This window comes from Diabrotica undecimpunctata, chromosome 7, assembly GCF_040954645.1.
Source record: "Diabrotica undecimpunctata isolate CICGRU chromosome 7, icDiaUnde3, whole genome shotgun sequence".
NCBI classification, from domain to species: Eukaryota; Metazoa; Arthropoda; class Insecta; order Coleoptera; family Chrysomelidae; genus Diabrotica; species Diabrotica undecimpunctata.
In genome coordinates this window covers 50,527,522-50,548,073 of record NC_092809.1, presented here as the reverse complement: position 1 = coordinate 50,548,073, position 20,552 = coordinate 50,527,522, and the positions used below count along the sequence as shown (strand labels likewise).

The 20,552-nt window shown below is 33.5% G+C and overlaps 1 protein-coding gene across 1 annotated transcript in view; it reads right to left on the bottom strand.

The window, feature by feature from the left end:
* The window catches only part of LOC140445322 (EF-hand domain-containing family member B), a 48,890-nt gene that overhangs the window by 23,468 nt on the left and 4,870 nt on the right, over window positions 1-20,552 (bottom strand). Inside the window, exons 4-6 of the mRNA XM_072537294.1 lie at window positions 17,000-17,129; window positions 9,961-10,143; window positions 2,172-2,409 (exon numbers count right to left, since the gene is read on the bottom strand). Coding sequence (XP_072393395.1) covers window positions 2,172-2,409; window positions 9,961-10,143; window positions 17,000-17,129 — 551 coding nt within the window. The remainder of the gene's footprint in view (window positions 1-2,171; window positions 2,410-9,960; window positions 10,144-16,999; window positions 17,130-20,552) is intronic.

The window sequence follows — 20,552 nt, the reverse complement described above, 5'->3', positions numbered from 1 at the left end:
GTCATTCGGGCACATCGCTCAACACTTTCTTGCACAGACAAACTAGGGTGATCGTGTTTTATGCAATCATATACATTTAAAATTATAACTTTTTCACTAACAGATAGCGGAGAATTTTTTACACCTCTTTTCTTTGGAGTAAATGTCGCCATTTTATAACTTTTTCACTATTTCTATATCACAATATTACTGTACGTTTAATTGGTGTAGTAACAATTACTAACTCGAATGTCGAATGTCGAATGATAATAATAAAATAAAAGAGGGATTATAATGAAAGTGTAAGTAAAACCTCATTACGCGTTATTAGTCTTCATGTTGATTTATTTTAGTTCTTAGTAATATTAGGAGGTGCGTCATACCCTTATCAGTTTCTTCTAATGCTTTTATTCGTTCAGTAAGGAAGTGAATTTGTTTTTATAAATAAAAATGTAATTAGCTTTAATGACCATATAATGGAATACGAGTGTGAAGAATAAGTTAATCGAAAAATTAAATAAAATTGGTTATCACAAAATATCCAAAATATGATATTTTGAGGTACATCAATTTTTGACGACGAAGTTGACATCCGTCCATTTGCCTACGCCCATGACGACACCGAAATTCAGGCAAATTTTATGACACTTCATGATTTATTACTCTACACTCATTTGAAACCAATTATAAATAAGATTATCTATTTTTGTATTGTCTACATTTTTACTCCTCTATGATTATTATTATTAATTTAGATTTAGTCATACGGCTTTTACTCCCTCCAAGGGGAAAATTCATTCATCCCAGATACCTAGGATATCAGAAGGATTGAGCTCTGGTGGGACTCTTGGTGTTATCTAGCCCTAGGTGACTTGGTATGCAGGACCGTCTCGCAAAAATCTTGTTCATTCAGACTCATTTTTTTTGTGCTTTCTAAGAAGTTCTTTGTAATGATCCCCGTAATAGACAGAATAATAGGTTTTGCCTGGCTACTTTTCATTGTAGAGGATTTTTAAAGCGGATATTTAACACGCAGATTAATGTTGTTAGATATCTCCACATCAATTAGTATTATCCAGATTTAGCCATACGGCTCACACTCTCTCTAAGGGGAAATTATATTATTAATTATAAATTAATTAGAAAAAAAAATTAATTTAAGTATTTAATTTTAATTAATTATAAAACTAATTATTAATTAATTTTTAACATTAATTAATAATTAGTTTTAAAAATTAATTAATTAATTATAAAAAAATGAATTATAAATAAATAGTACTTAGTATTATTATCTAGAAATTGTCCGATCGCTCCCCCCCTAACAATGCTGGATCTGCCACTGACTGAAGAGAACGTTGGAGTTATTGAATTGTTTTTTGAAAACTTTCACTCCTACTATCCTACTAATAATTTTTTTTTCATTTCTCCTTAGATATCGTTCTCAAAAGCTCCTCTTCGTCTCCCTAGTTATTCCATTAAGAAGTTCTCTCTCAAATATCCAAGATAGATGATAGATAAAAGGATTGAAATGGGAGTAACGATGCTGAATTTACGGCTCCAAAATCCTTGAAAACGTACCATCGTTCAGGACCATTCGGACCATCGTACCATTCAGAAATATTCGTCAGAGAAATTAGTACCCAAGAGTACCATCTTAGGGTATAATTCTACATTCTTGCAGAGAGCAAAATTCTGTTAAATACTTTGAAGTCTTCTATTTTTTGTGAGCTAAAGATAGTTTGGGACTGCAAACACATGTGTTAAGAAACCGGAAGCAAATAAAACGATGTGATTGGCAGATCTTGAAAGGATCAGGTGAAATGAGGAAGCTGACAAGTTGATAAAACAATTAACTAATTAAATAGTCACTTGACCGACCAATGCTATGCCACCGAATAATATTGTTCTAAAAACGACTTAAATTCCTAGATAAAGTTATTCTTACATCTACTGATACAAGAGAAACTTCGGATTGGCATTCTATATGTTAATTAATATGCGTAAAAGATATTGTTAGGTTGAGATGCAACGAGTCTATACGACATTGCATATTCGTGTTAAAAGAGAAACCATTTTCTCATCGTGTGGTAAACAGTATTAAAAATTTCACAGCCTGTATACAAAAACTAGTACGAAGATGAAAAATAAATAAACATTTAAATGAAAAACATCGGCAACTAATTAGTGATTACCTTATCGAAATAGAGTAGTCTCTTGTAGAACTCTGAGAAATTAAAAGCTCCTTGTCTAACCAGTTCCTTCATATTTGATCTTAACTTATTCCACATATGCATTAAGACGTAAAAATCCCTTTTAAACATACATGGCTCCAAACTTGGGTCTTTAAGTAAATCTTCTACTCCATACTTGTCTCTGATATAGCGCTGGCCGAAAGCATGGTTCTTTGGAACACAATCAATGTTGTGGTTTCTAAAAATTTGAAATTTTTAAAAAGTTTAAGTGGTGTCTGTTTAGTCAGGTTAAATAAAAGACAGAGAAATCATACTAAAAAACATATTTATTTATGAAAACGAAATTAAATATTGTTTAAAATTACGTTTATATTAACGTCTTCAATTAAAAAACTGCAGTATATTAGATTGTCTAAAAACTTGTGTACCTGATAGAAGTGTGTCATAGTTCTTTGTCACATTTTTATTAATCTACGTTTGTCTTCCAGATGTTGAAATAACAATGATGTATTTTATATTCATCCTTTGTATGAATTTACTAAAGTATTTTACGGCTTAGGTTGTAACGCGGCAAAAAGTTTCCACGTTTCAATTTATTTATTTATTTTTTTTTATGGCTTCGGCAGTTTGCCATACAGCCAGTTACATGATCTTTTAATCTCATTAGGCACAGTAAAAAGTTTGTGAGTAATTTGCAATCGAATAGACTAACATAGATAAATTTAAAGTTGGGAAATCAGTACAAAAATTAAACAAAAAGAAGAGAAAAAATATATAAACATACACATATATATCCATAAACACATATAATTAACATGGGTCACTCGCTTCACGTCCAGGGGCCCATCAGGACATTATAATATATAACATACACAGGAGAACTAGACCACGGTAAATAGGATTAAACATATAAAGGAGAGAAAACAAAGGTAAAAAGTAAAAACAAATTTTTTTTTTAACTAAAGAAAAATATTACATTTGGTCAAAAAATCGATTATGCAATCGTAAATTAATCTATTTTGAGTCGCTAGGGCAGATAAAACGTTAAACGGAGATTTACCGGTAATATGAACTATATTATTGTATAATAAGGTGGATTCCAAATTATATTTGGCACAACCAAAAATTACATGATCTAGGTCACCTTCTACTCCACATTCCACACAGTTTTTACTCTCGATCACATGAATCCTTGCAAGATGAGCAGGAAAACAAGCATGTCCAAATTTAAGCCTAGATATGGTAGTTATATAACGCCTAGGGACATTATAAGTTCTGTGCCAATGTGCAACAGGGACAGTTGTGTGTAAAGAAGTGTATCTATTTGGGTTGGTAAAACAAAACTCAGACCATAGATCACTCCATTTATATTTTAAAACTGCCTTGCGAGAAGAACCAAATCAGAAATACTGGGTAAATATTCTGTGGTATCCACTGAATAAATACTTAATTTGGCTAGTTGGTCCACATGTTCATTATGTTTAATTCCACTGTGTGCTTTTGCCCATATAAATATCACATTTTTTTTATTTTCCTTAAAGTGTTTAACTAATTTTTTAATTAATATTATGTAGGGATTGGAGTATGTGGTTGGAAAAAAAGGTTGGTTAATGGCTGTGAGAACTGACATGGAATCTGAAACAATAATAACGGAGGATTCCCTGTTAGAAACAAAAAGTAGGGCTTGATATATGGCAATTGCTTCCGCACTAAATATGGAAATATTTGCTTTTAATTTGAACATTTTTTCTACCTTCTCCATGGGGATGTAAAAGGCACATCCTGTACCGTCTTCTGATTTGGAGGCATCCGTGTAGATAGTACTGTAGTAATCCCAATTGGATAAGATGCTTGTTATAATGTTGTTATTTGCTCTTCCAGTGTTAACATAATTTGGTTTAATAAATTTAACGCTATAAAAAAGAGCTTCAAAATCATTTATATCTGTGTGTGATTTTAAATTAATAGCTTCATCAGCACAAACTGTGTTTTCTCTAAGAGCTTGACATAGGGTTGGAGAATTTTTCTTTATCCAATATTTATTCGTTAAATCATAATTGTTTAAATTTGTTAATTCGGTATAAAGGAAGGTGTTCTGGTGTTTAATTTTCAATAAAAATTTTTCGGCCAAGAAATGTCTTCTAAGAGAAATTGGAGGCTCAAGTGCTTCAACATAAAGGGGCTCAATAGGAGTTGTCTTCATGGCACCAATACAGATACGCAAACACTGGTTTATAAATATGTTTAATTTGTTTAGTAAGTTCTTGCTGGCAGATCCATATAACCAACATCCATAATCTATGATAGAGCGAATGTACGTTCTATAAAAAAGTAAGGAAGTCTGAACATCTGTTCCCCACCAAGTTTTAGTTGTCATTTTCAGAAAGTTTATGCCTTTTTCACAACTATTTAACATATATTCTATGTGAAATTTCCATGTGAGCTTGTGATCCAGTATAATGCCCAAATATTTAATTACCTTTTTAAAAGGAATTTCTCGCTTCGATATTGGGAATATTATGTTTACTGAAAATGGCCATTGCTGATTTTGTGGCCGACAGATGAAGGTGATTTTCTTCCAACCATATTTCTACAACGTTGTAGGTATCCATTAAAAATCCAAAAGCTTCATCTCTCTTCTTTGTTTCACAATAATTGCTGAAGTCATCTGCATATTGGATGATCTTAAAAGGATATTTTTCCAACTTTAATTTATGTAGGTCAGCTGTGTATACATTGAAAAGAAAAGGACTTAAGACAGCTCCTTGTGGAATTCCTGTAAAAACATATCTTGGGCCTAATAAATGGTTGTTAAACTCCCTGACATAAACATGTCTTTCTGAATATAATCCTATAATAGCATACACTATTGCCTTAGGAATGTTAAAATCAATAATCATTTTTTTACTCAAAATATTTAAGCTTAAGGTGTCATATGCTTTCTCAATATCAATAAAAATTGTTGGAAGAAAGTTATTTCTAGAGAAATTATTTTGAATATTTGTTACTAAGGTTGTAAGTGCATCTAGCGTACCCACTTCTCTTTTGTATGCAAATTGACAGGGTGTAAGCAGGTCTTTTTTATGTAGCCACCATTCCAGCCTATGTTTTATCATACGTTCGAAAGTTTTCTGCACACATGATAGCAGAGAAATTGGTCTATAAGAATGGGCCAAGTTAGGGTCTTTACCTTGTTTAGGAATCGGTGTGATTATAATTTTCCTAAAATCTTCAATGCACTCACCTGCAAGCATCTCATCAAAAATTTGTAGTAGAAACCTTTTTGCTATAATTGGTAGGTTCTCTAACATCGGATACTTTATTTGATCAAAACCCGGGGCAGTACTTTTTTTATTTCTTAAAGCATAATTTAGTTCATTAATGTGAAAATTATTTGCCAAAAAATGTTTTTTATCTAAGATCGTATGTTCGATATTTACAGTGGAAGGAACAGTCTGGGGAGCTACATGATTAAAAAAAATCATCTATTAAATCGTCATTATGTGGCTTACCAATGTTTATTGTTTTACGATTCATTTTTTTGCTTGTTTCCATATCATGCTAGCTGGAGTATTTTTGTTGAGATTGGAACACCATTCAATCCAACTTTTTTTAGCTTTTTCTTTTAATGTTCGTTTAGTAAGTGCCATGCATTTTTGGTATGCAAGAAAATTATCTTTTGTGGGGTTTTCTTTGTATACTTGCAGTACATGTTTCCTTTCAGAAATTATGTTGTCACATTCTGCATCCCACCAAGGTGAAGGTGTTCGATTTTTGCACTTAAACGGTCTGTATTCTTTTAAAGTTCTTTGTGCCGCATTATTTATACAATTGATTAAGAATGCATATTTTTCTTTGGTGGTTGGATATTCTGCATCAGTAAAGTTATAAAAGTAGTCTTCCACAAACTCTTTGTATTGTTCCCAATTAGCTCCTTTTAGGTTCCATCTATATCGCGGAATTGTGATGTCCTGCGGAATTTGCTGCATTGCAAGAGTTATTTTTATCATAAAATGATTCGATCCAAGTGTGTCAGAGTAAACTGCCCAATCTATATCACTAGCTATGTCCGAGGAGCAAAAGGTAACATCTATCATAGAATCATTGCATCCTGGCCGGGTAATACACGTGGGTTCGCCAGTATTCATAACTACAAAATCACAATTATTGCTTGCTTCAATGAGTTGTTTACCAATATAATCGTTTTTATGGGATCCCCAAGTAGCATGATGCGCGTTAAAATCCCCACCAATAATACATGGAGTTGAAAACTGCGAAAAAATATTTACCCAATCCAATCCAATTTACCCATTTAATATCCGGTGACCTATAAACGGAAATTATACTTAAAGTTTTATTGTTGAATTTAATATTAATACCACAAACAAGAACATCGACATTAAAATTGGAAACTATGCTTAATTCTAGGTGTGAAATCGACTTTTTGACCAAAATGCAAATTCCTGAAAAACCATCTTGTCTATCTTTACGAATTACATTATAACCTACGAAACTATATACTTTTTTGGGTTTAAACCATGTTTCACTTATTATTGCTACATCAATATTATTATTTACAAGATAATGCATTAGACTATTTTTATTCGAAACAGCAGAACGTGCATTCCACTGACAAATATTTAATGTCTTTGGTAATGGAGTGAAGGTTACTTTTTACATGTGTCCTCCAACACTTTATTTATTCCTGTTTGAATTAAATAATTATTCAAATTTTTGATATCTTCAATAGTATGAATACTTTTTAAAAATTCAACTATAAAATCTGCAATTGACTTTACAATGTTTTTATTATTTAAATTTTGATAATTTGGTGGATTATTATTTCGAGGCAGTGGTTGATTAGGGCCAAACTGAAACGGAAACATCGGTTGTGGAGGAGGAGTGTCATTAGAAATTCGACGTTTTTTATTGCTATTGCCGGTAGGACTACGTGTAGGATGGGTGGGCAAAACATAATTGCTATTATTCTTAAAATTTGAGTGTAAAAGGGAGTTAGAATTTCCAGACTTAGATTCAACTGCTGGTAAAGGCGGAAAATTGGAGTTGGATAAAATAGAAAAACTATTGTTTACAGATATACCAGAATAAGACATTTTACAATATTCTTTTGCCTCAATAAAGGAAATATTTTGTTCAACCATAAAATTCTTAATTTTACGTTGTTTTTCATAATGAGGACATTTTCTTGAAATAGAATTTCAATTTATTTCTCTGCAGTTCTTTGTCATGATGTTATTTTTATCACCACTTTCCTAGTATACCACCGAAAGTTATATACGAATCAGCAAAAGAATCCTGTGGAATTGAAAAAATAATGAAAAACCCCAAACGAACTAGATAGTGGACAAACCGAATAAAGGAATACTGATAAAAAAAGCATGGAAAAGATACAAAGGGACAAATAAATACGCCAGCCTTTGGCCTATTTATCGAACATAATTTCGGCGGCTGACTACCTATGACGCATTAGTCTCGATACTGCCGCACCTGCGACTCAATTGTTAATCGCGTATATTTCATCACATCGAGGTTTTTATTGAAATCCGAAGCATCGAAGCCAGACGCCTAAAGATCTCTGGATACATAGGAGCAAAATATAGAAGTGCGATTACAATTATAGATGATTAGTGTGAATGATCAACCGGAGTAAGCGATATTTAGGCCCTCTCCTCCTCTCCTAATATTAATTTATTAAGATTTTTTATTTTTGTTGTGCAAATTTCACATCCATAGGACAAAGCGGGCCAGACGTAGCACTTTAATACTCTTAGAAGTATGGTCAATGACAGACTTCTACTGCACAATACAGAATGCCAGTAATAAAGTTTTTTCGTGCAAGTTCTATTCTGGTCGAAATTTCCTCGTCCCTTTCAACCCTGCAGTCCATCTAACTACTCATATATCCAAAGTATTCCACCCTTTCCAGGATTTTGTTATCTAATTTTAGTATTGAGTCTTCAATATTAATTTTTCCGATCACCATCCATTTTGTTTTTTTTTGCGTTGATTGTTAAGCCCCTTTCAGTGCATTCGTTGTTTACAGCGTTCAACAAGGTTTGAAGGTGTTCTGGGGTCTTTTTCCGCGATATAAGTTATAACAGCAAATTTACTAAGATGTAAATTGGAGCTGGAAAGTCAGATAATAGAACAAGTGATGGAGTTTAAATACCTAGGCATCACATTACCTAGCTACAGAAAGCTCGAAACTGAAGTGGAAGATCGAGTGAATTGAGCAAACAGAGCCGCAGGTTACAAAGTTACAAATACTTGGGTACTTCAATAAACGAAACTGGAGACCAAAACAATGAAATAAAAAGACGTATCGAAATTGCCAGGGCCATTTTCATAAAGATGAGGAAATTCTTCTGCAACAGAGATATAAGCATCCCTCTCCGATTAAGAATGCTAAGGGGCTACGTATTTAACACGCTATTATACGGTGTAGAGGCCTGGACTCTCAAACAGAACAACATAAAAAATGTTGAAAGTTTCGAGATGTGGTGCTACCGTCGAATGCTGAAGATAAGTTGGGTTGAAAGAGTTACAAATTTTGAAGTAATGCGAAGGATAGGAAAAGACCCAGAAATTTTGTCAACGATCAAACGAAGAAACTGATGAGAGGACATAAATACGCATTACTTCAAAATGTAATGAAGGAAAAATAGAAGGAAAACGGAATCCGGCCGTAGAGGAATGTCATGGCTGCGTAATTTGAGAGAGTGGTTTGGCTGTACCACTAATGAACTCTTTAGGTCAGCTGTAAACAAGGTCAGGATAGGCTTGATGATTTCCAATCTCCGATAGGAGTGGCACAAGAAGAAGAAGCCGCAGGTTGCCTGAATGAAACAATATGGAGAACTAAAAATATCGGGGAAGAAAAGAAAGGCAGAATTTAGAAAACAGTCGTCATACCAATAATCACATACGCGGCAGAAACACGACCTGACACAGAGAGGACAAAAATGATGTTAGAAATAGCAGAGATAAAAACACTTCGAAAAATTGATGGTAAACACTATGGGACAGAGCTAAGAGCTAGAAGTATATGCATGTAAATGCAAGATGAAGAACATCAAGAACTGTGTAAGAAATAGAAGAGCAGAATGGAACGATCATATAAGCCGAATGACAAATTAAGTAATAGAGTAGTAAAGACTATCCGACACCCTGTTAGGGTAAAAGGAAGGGGAGAAAGAAAGAAAGAGTAGTAACGACGGCAAGAGACGGTTCTCCAATAGGAAGACGATCAGTAAGAAGACCACAAAAACGATGGAACGACAACTTACTGGAGGCACATTGAAAACAGACAGAGTTATGTCTACATAAAAAGAAGAAGGAGAATAAGAAGAGTCTTGTAATATATTTTTCCTGGAAAATTCTGCTTTTGCTGTTAATTCTTATGCAAATGGAAGCTGTCGTTTCGTTGCTCCAGTTTATCAATTTCTAAACGGGATTCTTGTAGGTAAATGCATTAAATGTATACAAATTAAAGACTGTGTATTAAGAATGGGTTTAAGTATCTTCCTTAGGACTTTTCTTTCAAGCAAGCTCTTGAAAAGAATGTCATTCAAGCAAAATACATGACTAAAATATCTACGTAGATGCGTTGAAAGGACATAAACAGAAATTGTACAGCATCGGAGTCTTTTGTGTAAACTAAACAGAAGGTGTAAGTGTATTAATAGAGAGAAGACGTACTTATAATGAAATTTACACAGATATAATAAGATATAGATATAATACAATATTTATTATTAGTTTTTCTTACGGAGTAAGAGGTTTTCCAACAACTGGTTTGACTCTTTCTAAATAATCAGCTTGTATTTTATTAACTGAAGTAATTGGTTTTTGAATATGCCATTGGCAGCAACATTTTACCCAAACTCCTCGATAGTCGTACATGGTAGTTTTTCCGAAGCATGCTTTTTCATCAAACGGCGGTGACATGTAACTGAAAATAATTGATCAGTATAATGAATTAGAATTGTAATATTAATATAACTAATATGTTTCAATTTCAAATATGTTTGATTATTTGTCAATGTAAATATATTATATTGATATATATCGAACATACGAACATCAACCTTGAAAAGAATAAACTCTGAGAGATAAAAAAATTGGTCCTAGAGGGTGCTTCTCAACAATACAATAATTTTAAGCCAAATACTTTAAAATAGCTAATGCTTTGTCTAAATTGTAATTATAAATGGGGTGCGAGTATACATTATCTCTGGGAGTATATTAAATAAAACTCTAAAAGGTAGGGAGCCACCGGCAGGCTTGGACTGGCCATATGGAAGATCTGGAAAATTCCCGAAGCTATTTAGCTTAGTGTAAAAGTTAATTCCATTTTATGCATATAAAATTTTTAAAAGTTTTAGTGAAAATCTTCAGTCAAGCAACTACTAACTAATTTTTATTTCAATTGTAATGTTCTCATAGATTTAGTCATAACTGCCCTTGTGCATGGGAGTTGAGAACTAGAACTAAGAGGCTTCGTCTTACATTTAATTATTGGTTTTTATATAGCTAGTCAAAATTATATAAAACTTGACGATACCTCCTTAAAAGTTAATTCATGATGTGGCAACAAGGTGGAACTCGACATACTATATGTTTGAGAGACTAGTTACATTATCGGAACCTTTGGCCGTAACAGTTAGTCTTTTGCTCTTACTTCTTTGCTCTTCGTCTTACTATTAATCTTTCAACTGAAGAAGAATGGACGATATTAAAAGAACTTAGAACTTATAAGAACCATATTTTAAAGCCTTTTAAAGCAGTTACTGTTGAAATGAGCGCAGAAAAGCAAGCAACCATCTCCAAAGTTATACCTACTTTCGTATTTTTCGTATAAGTATTTAGTCAAACAGGAAGGACTATAATAAATTCTCTGCTTGTCTCGATTATTGTCTGTTATGGAAATCCTAAAAACAATATTATACTGGGTAAAGCTTTTTTCTTGGATCCGTGATTTAAAACAAAAACATTCAGTAACGAAAATTCAGGATGAACTAATTCATCTTATAGAATATCAATCTGCTGAAACTGAAGCTGTTAATGAAACAAATGAAAATATCAAGAAGAACCTATTGGACAATCATCGAGTTAGAATCTATGAAGAAGCTATGAGCATATTAACGTGTATATTAAAAACGGCGTCAGAAGGTGTGGTTAATGAACATACCGATATGGCGGTGGGATCAGGGCCGGACTCAATAATATTAAAACTACTATACAATTATTATGACTAGTTATTCAGAAGATTTAAACATAATCTAAAAAAGTGCAATACATTTTTTATAAACTATGATTTATTCAATCGAAATTAAACGGGTTGCCATTGGGTAGTTATTAAAAAATCGTGTAAAAGTCAAGATGTACACTAAATTCACTAACTGAGGGAGTATAAAAAATGTAGGAAACAAATTGATAAAAACGTAGGAATACAAGATGCACATTGATTAAAAGTGTAGCGTAATAAATACCGCTGTTAGACTGTGGAGAAGTGTGCTTAATGCAAGATGGAAAATGCTCTGATCATTGGCAACATATTCTTCTTAAAATGCCTATCCGTTTCGGATGTTGGCGATCATCACGGCTATCTTTACTTTGTTTATTGCAGCGCGGAACAGTTCAGTGGTAGTCGTGTTATACCACTTTCGTAAATTTTGAAGCCAGGAAATGCGTCTTCTTCCCGGTCCTCTCTTACCATTTACCTTCCCTTGGAGAATCAGCTAGAGAAGGCCGTAACGTTCTTGATTTCTCATTACATGTCCTAAATATTCCAACTTTTTAGTTTTGACGGTCATGAGAATTTCACATTCTTTCCCCATTCTACGCAGGACCTCCACATTAGTAACTCTGTCAACCCTATAACACCACAGTTCGAAAGCTTCGAGCCGATTGGCAACATGGTTACACAAATAAGAGTACTACGGTATGGGCTTTAGTCTGATAGAGGTATCTTGGTCGGGGTTCGACAGAGCTAGGCTACAAGAGATTCGCGAATGAGGCAAATACACGTAAGAGAAGAAACCACCACCCTATTTTTGAAGGAATAGGGAAACCTAGTAAATACGAGAATGGAAAGAAAATTAGATAAGAGCTATAACGTGAAAGATATAAACTGACGAGAACAGAATTAAAATAAGACAAAAACAATACGGTAAAGATACAGATGGTGCCTAGACGGGAACAAAAAGGGTAGGGAAGAGTAATTATATCCCGCTGTAAACACTAAAAATACGACATACATACATAATATATAAAGAATAATTAATACAATCAAGTAATAAGTTGTACCTGAAAGAGATAATAATATAAATAATATTTTAAAGGGTAAACTAAATATACGGTATGAAATAAACAACAACGAATATCTGCCGAATATTATAATCGAAATACTATGTAGAAATAAAACAAATATGTTACCGTATTTAATATTGAAATTTTAAGATATTAAGATTTAAGATATTTTAGTACTCTCAAGAATAGCACTCAAAAGATATTTCGGAATTTGATTCTGTTAAGGTTTAATTATATACAATTAGTAATAAATTAGACAAAAATACATATATACTTATACAGTAAACATTATTAACAATTATTCTTCGACTTTTTATCACCGTCCTTATATTATCAATTGTCCATCGTAAAAGGGAAAAATGTAGTATTATAAAAGGGTAAATCACTAAACTGCAGTCGGTAGTATCTCTGATCATAAAACTTTCGACTTTTGGTTGATTTAAGATGAAACCTAAAAATATAATTAATTATTCTCTCCGTGCGTAACCATGGTACCTTGAAACGATGCCAGCGTGGGTAGCGGCAAAATATGACAAAATTGGACCTATCTTTTTACGCATAAATTTTATCAAAAATGGGTGCAAATACATGTTGCGTATTTAATTGTTCTAATAATAGTAAAAATTGTGAGTGTAGTTTTTATAGGTTTCCAAAGATTACATATAAATTAGAGAAAAGAAAAAGATGGATTCGTGCTTCTTAATATGAAAAAGTAAATATCACATAATTTCATTTTTATGCAATTGAAATAGGAAAAATTTAAATAATTTACCTTAAATGATATTTCATAAGGCTTCAAGCTAACTGCAGCCTGCCTGATCATTTTAGCTTTTATATCATAACTTTTACTATTATTGTTTTTAAATACATGCTCTTCCACATGAAAAATTTGATTTGCCAGTTCTAGATTTTTCCTTTTCTGTTTGGTGTTGAAAAGATAAATTATGATGATTTTTAGAAGCCCTGTTTTTAATACTACATTTATTTTGTACATAAACTGAAAAAATATATTTAAAAAACTAATTATTAATAATTGTCAATTTCGTATGTATTTAACATATGTTTAACCTCAAATTGGAAGGTCCAAAACTGTCAGATGAAGGCGGTAGGGGTCGCGTCAGTCACGCACGGAGCGAATATGCATCACTAAGCATTAATAACAAATTTATATTTTAATATCTATCTAAGTATCTTTATATTCTGTGTATTCATTATTTCATTTTTATTGGAAGTGGATGTTTTAATTGCTATTTTGAAAAATTTGCAAAATATTCAATAATGACTTCTTCTTAACATGCCATACACCAAAGTGCGTAGGCGACTATCTCATTACTAGAATTCTGTTCTTGGCGGCGTGACACAGCTCGCCTGTATTGTGTATTCCTGTCCATTCTTTAATATTCCTTAACCAGGATAATTGTTTGCGGCCGGCTCCTCTCCTACCTTCGATCTTCCCTTGTAGGATTAACTGTGGTATTTCATATTTTGCTCCTCTCAATATGTGCCCAAGGTAACCAATCTTGCGTTTTTTAATTAATTCAAAGAGTTCTCTTTCCACGCCGGCTCTCTTAAGGACGTCATCGTTTCGAACTCTATCCACCCAAGGTATGCGCATCATTCTTCTCAATGACCACATTTCAAATGCTTCAAGTTTGTTGATAGATGTTTTTTTCAAAGTCCACGTTTCCATGCCATAAAGCAAGATGGACCATATGTAGCACTTGACCATTCTGTAGCGTATTTCGAAATTTAGGTTTTGATTACATAGGAGCGGTCTGAATTTCACAAAAGCTTGTCTTGCCATTTGTATTCGGGTTTTTATCTCTTGTTGTGGATCCGATTGGTCATTGATTGTGGTGCCAAGGTATTTAAAAGTTTTCACGCGTTTTATGCGATCGTCACCTATGCATATTATCGGGTTTTCTGGAGGGTTTCTGCTAATGACCATATATTTCGTTTTCAAAATGTTGATTTTGAGGCCATATTTTTTACCTATGCTATTCACCCTATCAAGTAATAACTGCTGATCTTCCAAATTATCAGTTATAATCACTGTGTCGTCCGCATAGCGTAGGTTGCTAATTGGTATGCCGTTCACCTTAATGCCTAACTCCGTGTCTTCTAATGCTTCCGCAAATATATAATAATGACTGAAAAAATTAATCGAGATTCTGATCTACATTACTTACTAAGATTTTTTATAAATACATACTATTAATTTATTCTCTTAAGTACGGGCTATTACTTCGTTTACATATTTGTATACTAACCTAAGAAACGTTATTTCTGAAGATTTTTTTATCAACATAGCTACTGCTACTGCAACTACGTTGAGTAAAATTATTTTAACTTTTTCCGATAACAATTAACATTGTAACGTATTCCAATAGTTTAACATCTGTACATTCAATTTATTGAAACATGAATTTTAATCGAAGAAGCTATGTTCGTAAAGTTAATAAAACGCTATTATGTCTGCTTCTTTTAATTCGCAAAAAAAAACCAAACATACAATTCGAAAAATAAAATATTGGGTTTTCGTGAAATATTTAAGCAAAGAAAGTCACAAGTGGCTTTTAATAACCTATTGCAGGAAATAACTGCATAAGGTATTAGGTCTACATAGTTTCTTCTACGTTATCCATAATAAACTGAATAATTGAAAGCAGGAGAAGGGATTATTTCCAATGCGGAAATAATCCTTTCTGCTGTTTTATCACGCAAAAGTGGTAAAACAGCAATTACCAACCAAACATCCAAACAATAAACAAAAAATTAACAGTTGACAGTTTATACGGATTTTCGTATCCGACAATCGCAAGCATGTGACCAACTTCCAAATAGCAACTACGAAAACAGACGATTTTCGTATGTAGCGCATAGTAAATTAAATACTGAGCATTCAGTGCAGTTCAGCCTTGTGAAAGGCTTTTATTTATCAATTAAAATAGGAATGTGCGTTAGAGATGTGTAGGAAACGTGCGGATGTGCGAGTTTCTGTCTAGACAAGTTTTGAGGTCGAAGTCTTGTGCATTATGTATTTAAAAATTCAAAAAACTAAAAAAATAGATATTATTTAAACAGTATATTTCTATAATTTTTTGCTCATTGAAATTTAACCAACGATATAAAAAATAGGATATATTTTCGATAAATATTTTAAACTAATATTTACCCTTTAAAACAGAGTCGCGATCATCGCACTGTCTGATGAGTCATGTACTGAAAATTTTCCCAAGAATACTGCACTCGAGAATTCACAACAAAATAGAAGTACAACTAAGTGAAACACAATTTGGTTTCAGAAACAACCTAGGAACCAGAGAAGCACTCTTCAGTTTGCAGGTCCTGGTTCAAAGATGTAGGGATATAGAACAATTAGTATATATGTGTTTTATGGACTTCGAAAAGGTCTTTGACCGAGTAAACCATGACAAACTTATAGGTGTCTTGCAACAGGTGAGAATTGATGACCAAGACCTCCGTATTATCAAAAATTTGTATTGGCATCAATGTGCAAACATACGAGCTGGACACAACACGATGGAAGCAGTGGAATTACGACGTGGAGCGAGGCAAGGATGTATTCTATCGCCTCTACTTTTTAATATCTATTCCGAATTTACTTTCAAAGAAGCCTTAGTTGAAGATACAGGCATTAAAATCAACGGAATTAATGTCAACAATCTCAGATATGCAGACGACACGGTACTTATTGCCACAAATGAAGAAGACCTGCAATGACTTATAAACAGGGTAACCAAAGCATGTGATGAATTTGGGCTGAAACTTAATACTTCTAAGACAAAACTTGTGGTTGTCAGCAAAACGGAGTTACAACCAACGAACATCAAAGCGTATGGAATAGAGTGAGAAAGAGTCCACAATATTAACTACTTGGGTGCAAACGTTAACGATAAGTGGGATATAAATAAAGAAATAAGAATACACATTGAAAAAGCCAGAGCCGCCTTGTATAAATTAAAGAAAATTCTAATTAATAAAGATATTACGTTAAACCTTAAAGTCAGATTAATACGCTGCCACATATTCTCCACATTGCTGTATGGTATGGAGAGCTGGTCCCTTACAGAGATATTAGTGAAAAAATTAGAGGCCTTTGAGATGTGGATTTATCGACGAGTATTGCGGATAAGTTGGGTTGATCGAATAAGAAATGAAATAGTTTTATATCGAATGAAAAAGAGCACAGAAATAACAAAAACGATAAAAATTCGAAAATTACAATATTTCGGTCATGTAATGAGATATCCAGAGAGGTATAACCTTCTACACCTCATAATACAGGGTAAAATTGCCGGAAGGAGAGGCCCAGGCCGATGAAGAACATCCTGACTCCGAAATCTCCGAGAATGGTATCAAGAGACCACCGCTAATTTATTTAGAACCGCCGTAAACAAAGTTATTATTGCAAATATGATCGCCAACATTCGATAATCGGACAGGGTACTGAAAGAAGAAAGAAGAATATTTACCCTCTGTGCAATCTCTCACCGGGGTTGTAATCGTTGTGAGTTTTTTTGTATTTCTCGTGGCCGATTTGACTGTTCCATAATACTTCGTACGGTGTTTTTGGGGGGTTTACAAGTTCTTTAACAGATGTTTCTAAAAAGAAAAATGTATTTTAGTTAATTATTACGGATTTAATACTTTATTACACATTCAATACAACAGCTACTCATTCAATAACACAGGCTAATGATGAAAAAACTTTTTAACAAAAATACCTTATTGTTACCGTTGAATGCAATAGCGTCGAACGTCTGATTGAACTATATACAACGTTGTATTTATCGTTCAAACGGTTAAACCAACCAAGATCGATCATTTTATAACAACAAATTGCATCGTCTGTGGGCCATTTAGTTTGATGGTTCTATCGTGATGGTTCTGATTACTTAACATTTCCTCAGTACTGTTACGATAAAATATGAGTCATATTAAAAACCTGTAAACATGTTGTTTATTCTCACTTCTGTTCTAGTATTTTCTCCGAGCCGCTATAAAAACCAGTCTGGGTTCATGTTCATTCGAGGCAATTCAGGTCAACATCCAAGAGCTTCGAGAGATTCCATGCTAACGGCTGTTTTGGTATATATAGCGGGACTTTCATTGTGTGGGGCAGTCTGAGAATAATATCGCGTCGAGTTTTTAAAATGTAACGCGCGTATTGTAATAAATGTAAATAAATTATATAATTAGTGTGAAATAAATTAATATAATATTGTACAAATAAAGACTTTAAACAAACTAAATGTTAGAATAATTTTATAATAAATAGAGTTAATAAATTAGACTAATAAACTCATTTCAGTACATATTACCAATAGGTAGGTACTTATCTTTAATCGGATTCACAAGAAGAATTCAGTGCTATCCTTATGACAAGCGAGGTTGCCGTTTAAAAGCAACGCACGTTTTTGATCGGCACGTACAAAACAGGACCGGGCTGGCCCTCATGTACGATAACATTACACCTTTCAATCATATTATAAGTAAATTTAATATTTACAACTTCAAGATTTTTTAAATCACACAAAATTTAATAAACACATTTTCCTTAAATTTTTTTTACTAAATTATGCAGGGTGTGTGACAAGGAGACCAAGTCTACTAGGGAAACTCTCAGTGGTATTAAAAATTCCTTCGGCAAATATACGTAGATCCGCAGTGGCTACAAATTTAAATTAGTTATTCATATACCTATAGGATGTCCCAACTTGGATCAATGATATAAATTTTTATATATTTTTAAAGCAAACCTGGTATTTTATTTTAATTTAATTTAATTTTAATAAAAGAATAAAAATTTATATAACCTAAACGCTACCTAATGAATAAAGATGAGACTTACAATTCAAAACAATAACAGTGTCAGGTCGAAATTAGCATCTCTACTGCGTTTCGGAAAAATCTTTCTCACTGAATGTGCCAATATTGGCTGTGATAATCCCGGTAGGATATCTTCTTGTAATTTGTCAGCTATCCACATTTCTTTTTTAACTTTGATGACATGCTGTATATAATTTTGCCACTGTACAGCAAAGACATTGTCAAACGCTTCATGTATGAGTTGTTGTACAGGATCTTTTTTAAAGTCAGTGTTTTGGGAAGCAACGTAATGTTTAACTTACTCCAAACCATCTCTATCAGATTGAGCTGACAGTAAGAGGGAGGCAATCATAATACTTCTACACCGTAATTCTCAGCCAATGTTTCGATGTAATCTCCTAACAATTTTTCTCCATTGGCCTCTATCTTCAGCTGCTCTGAGAGCTTCGCAGAATGAGTTTCCAGCTGAATTCTTAATTTGGTCGGACCATCTAGTTGCTAATCGGCCTCTTGATCTTTTCCCCTAAACGTTTCCAGAAACAATTAATCTCTCCAAACTATCGTCACTTCTGCGAACCACGAGACCGAAAAATTGCAGAATACGTTGCAGGAATATTGTGGACAGCCTTTTTTTAATCTCGAGTTGGTTTAGAATGGAAACGTTTATCCTATGAGCAGTCCAAGGTATGCGCAGCATTCTTCTCCAGCACCACATCTCAAAAGCATCAATTTTTTTTCGGCGCTCGCGTCCGCGAAGAGTCCAAGTCTCTACTCGTATAGAAATATTAAGAATACTAGGGCATTCATCAGTCTCATCTTGATATTTTGAGAGATAGATCTGTCTTTTTAAACTTTAGTTAGGCGACTCATCCCGAGATAGACACACCTGTTCACTATCTGGTATTCCTGTAACATGTTCGTCAGCAGAATAGTGTAGAATCTGTCGACCACCATTATTTTTGTCTTAGCTTTATTGATTTTCACACCAACTTTATTGCTTTCGTACTCAACTCTTCGCAGGAGATTAAACATTTCTTGCTCATTTGCTGCTATAAGTATAGTGTCATCAGCAAATCTTACATTGGAGATTTTCCTACCAGCCACTGTTACTCCACCGACCCATCTATCTAAAGCCATCCTCATGACATTTTTATCATAAATGTTGAATAAGTCAGGTACAATACGCATCTTTGTCCAACACCTCTCTTGGTCTTGAATTGGTTTGAGAACTTCTGATCTAGTCGTACTGTTGCTATATTGGACTGGTACAGATTTTGTGTCACCACGTGCATTGCCCATTTCTACTAAAATGGACCACAGATTTATCCAGCTTACACAATCAAATGCCTTTTCGTAGTCAACGAAGCATATAATCATAGGTACTTGAAATTCTCTAGACTTTTCAATGAGTTGTCTCAGGTTCAGGATTTGTTCCTTGTACCTTTACCCTTTACAAACCCCGCTTGTTCCTGAGGTATTTGGTAATGTAGATAGGTTTTTAATCTGCTTTTGATAATATGTAACAAGATTTTACTAGCATGTGTTATTAGTGACAGTGTGCGGTAGTTTTCACATCTGGTAGTAGTCCCTTTTTGTGTAGCGGGATATAAATTGAGTTACACCAATCAGATTTTCCTGAATTCCAAACAGCAACACAGACAGAATGGATTATATATAATCCTGTATTACCTAGTAACTGTAGTATTTCATCTGGTATTAAATGAATGCCTTGGTTTTTTTTTCTCTTTAGCGATTTAATTGCATCTTTGACTTCAGCGAGTAAGTCATCGCGATATTATACTTGTCGTATATATCTGCATAACTGTTTGCCACATCTAATAGTTCTGACTTTAAAATAATCTTTAACACGTTCAGACCCGGGTGGCATCAATATGATGATTTTTTCATTTTTTTTTTAGTTTTTTCTTGACAAATTCGGGGCAGTTCATTTTTCTGTTTGACCGAACAGTGCCTACAAGGTGAGTTGTACGGCTGAGCAGTGTATGAGCAAGGGTGACGCTCATATAATAATTATCTGTGAAGAGAGTACGACCACTATCTAACAACCCTTTCATAAGTGATAGAACAAAAGATAAAGAGGCATTTTGATCATCCTGACTATCTTTTCCACAGTAAATTTTGAGGTCATAAGTGTTTTCTAAGCATTTTCTAAGCAAAGCTTATATAATTTGATAC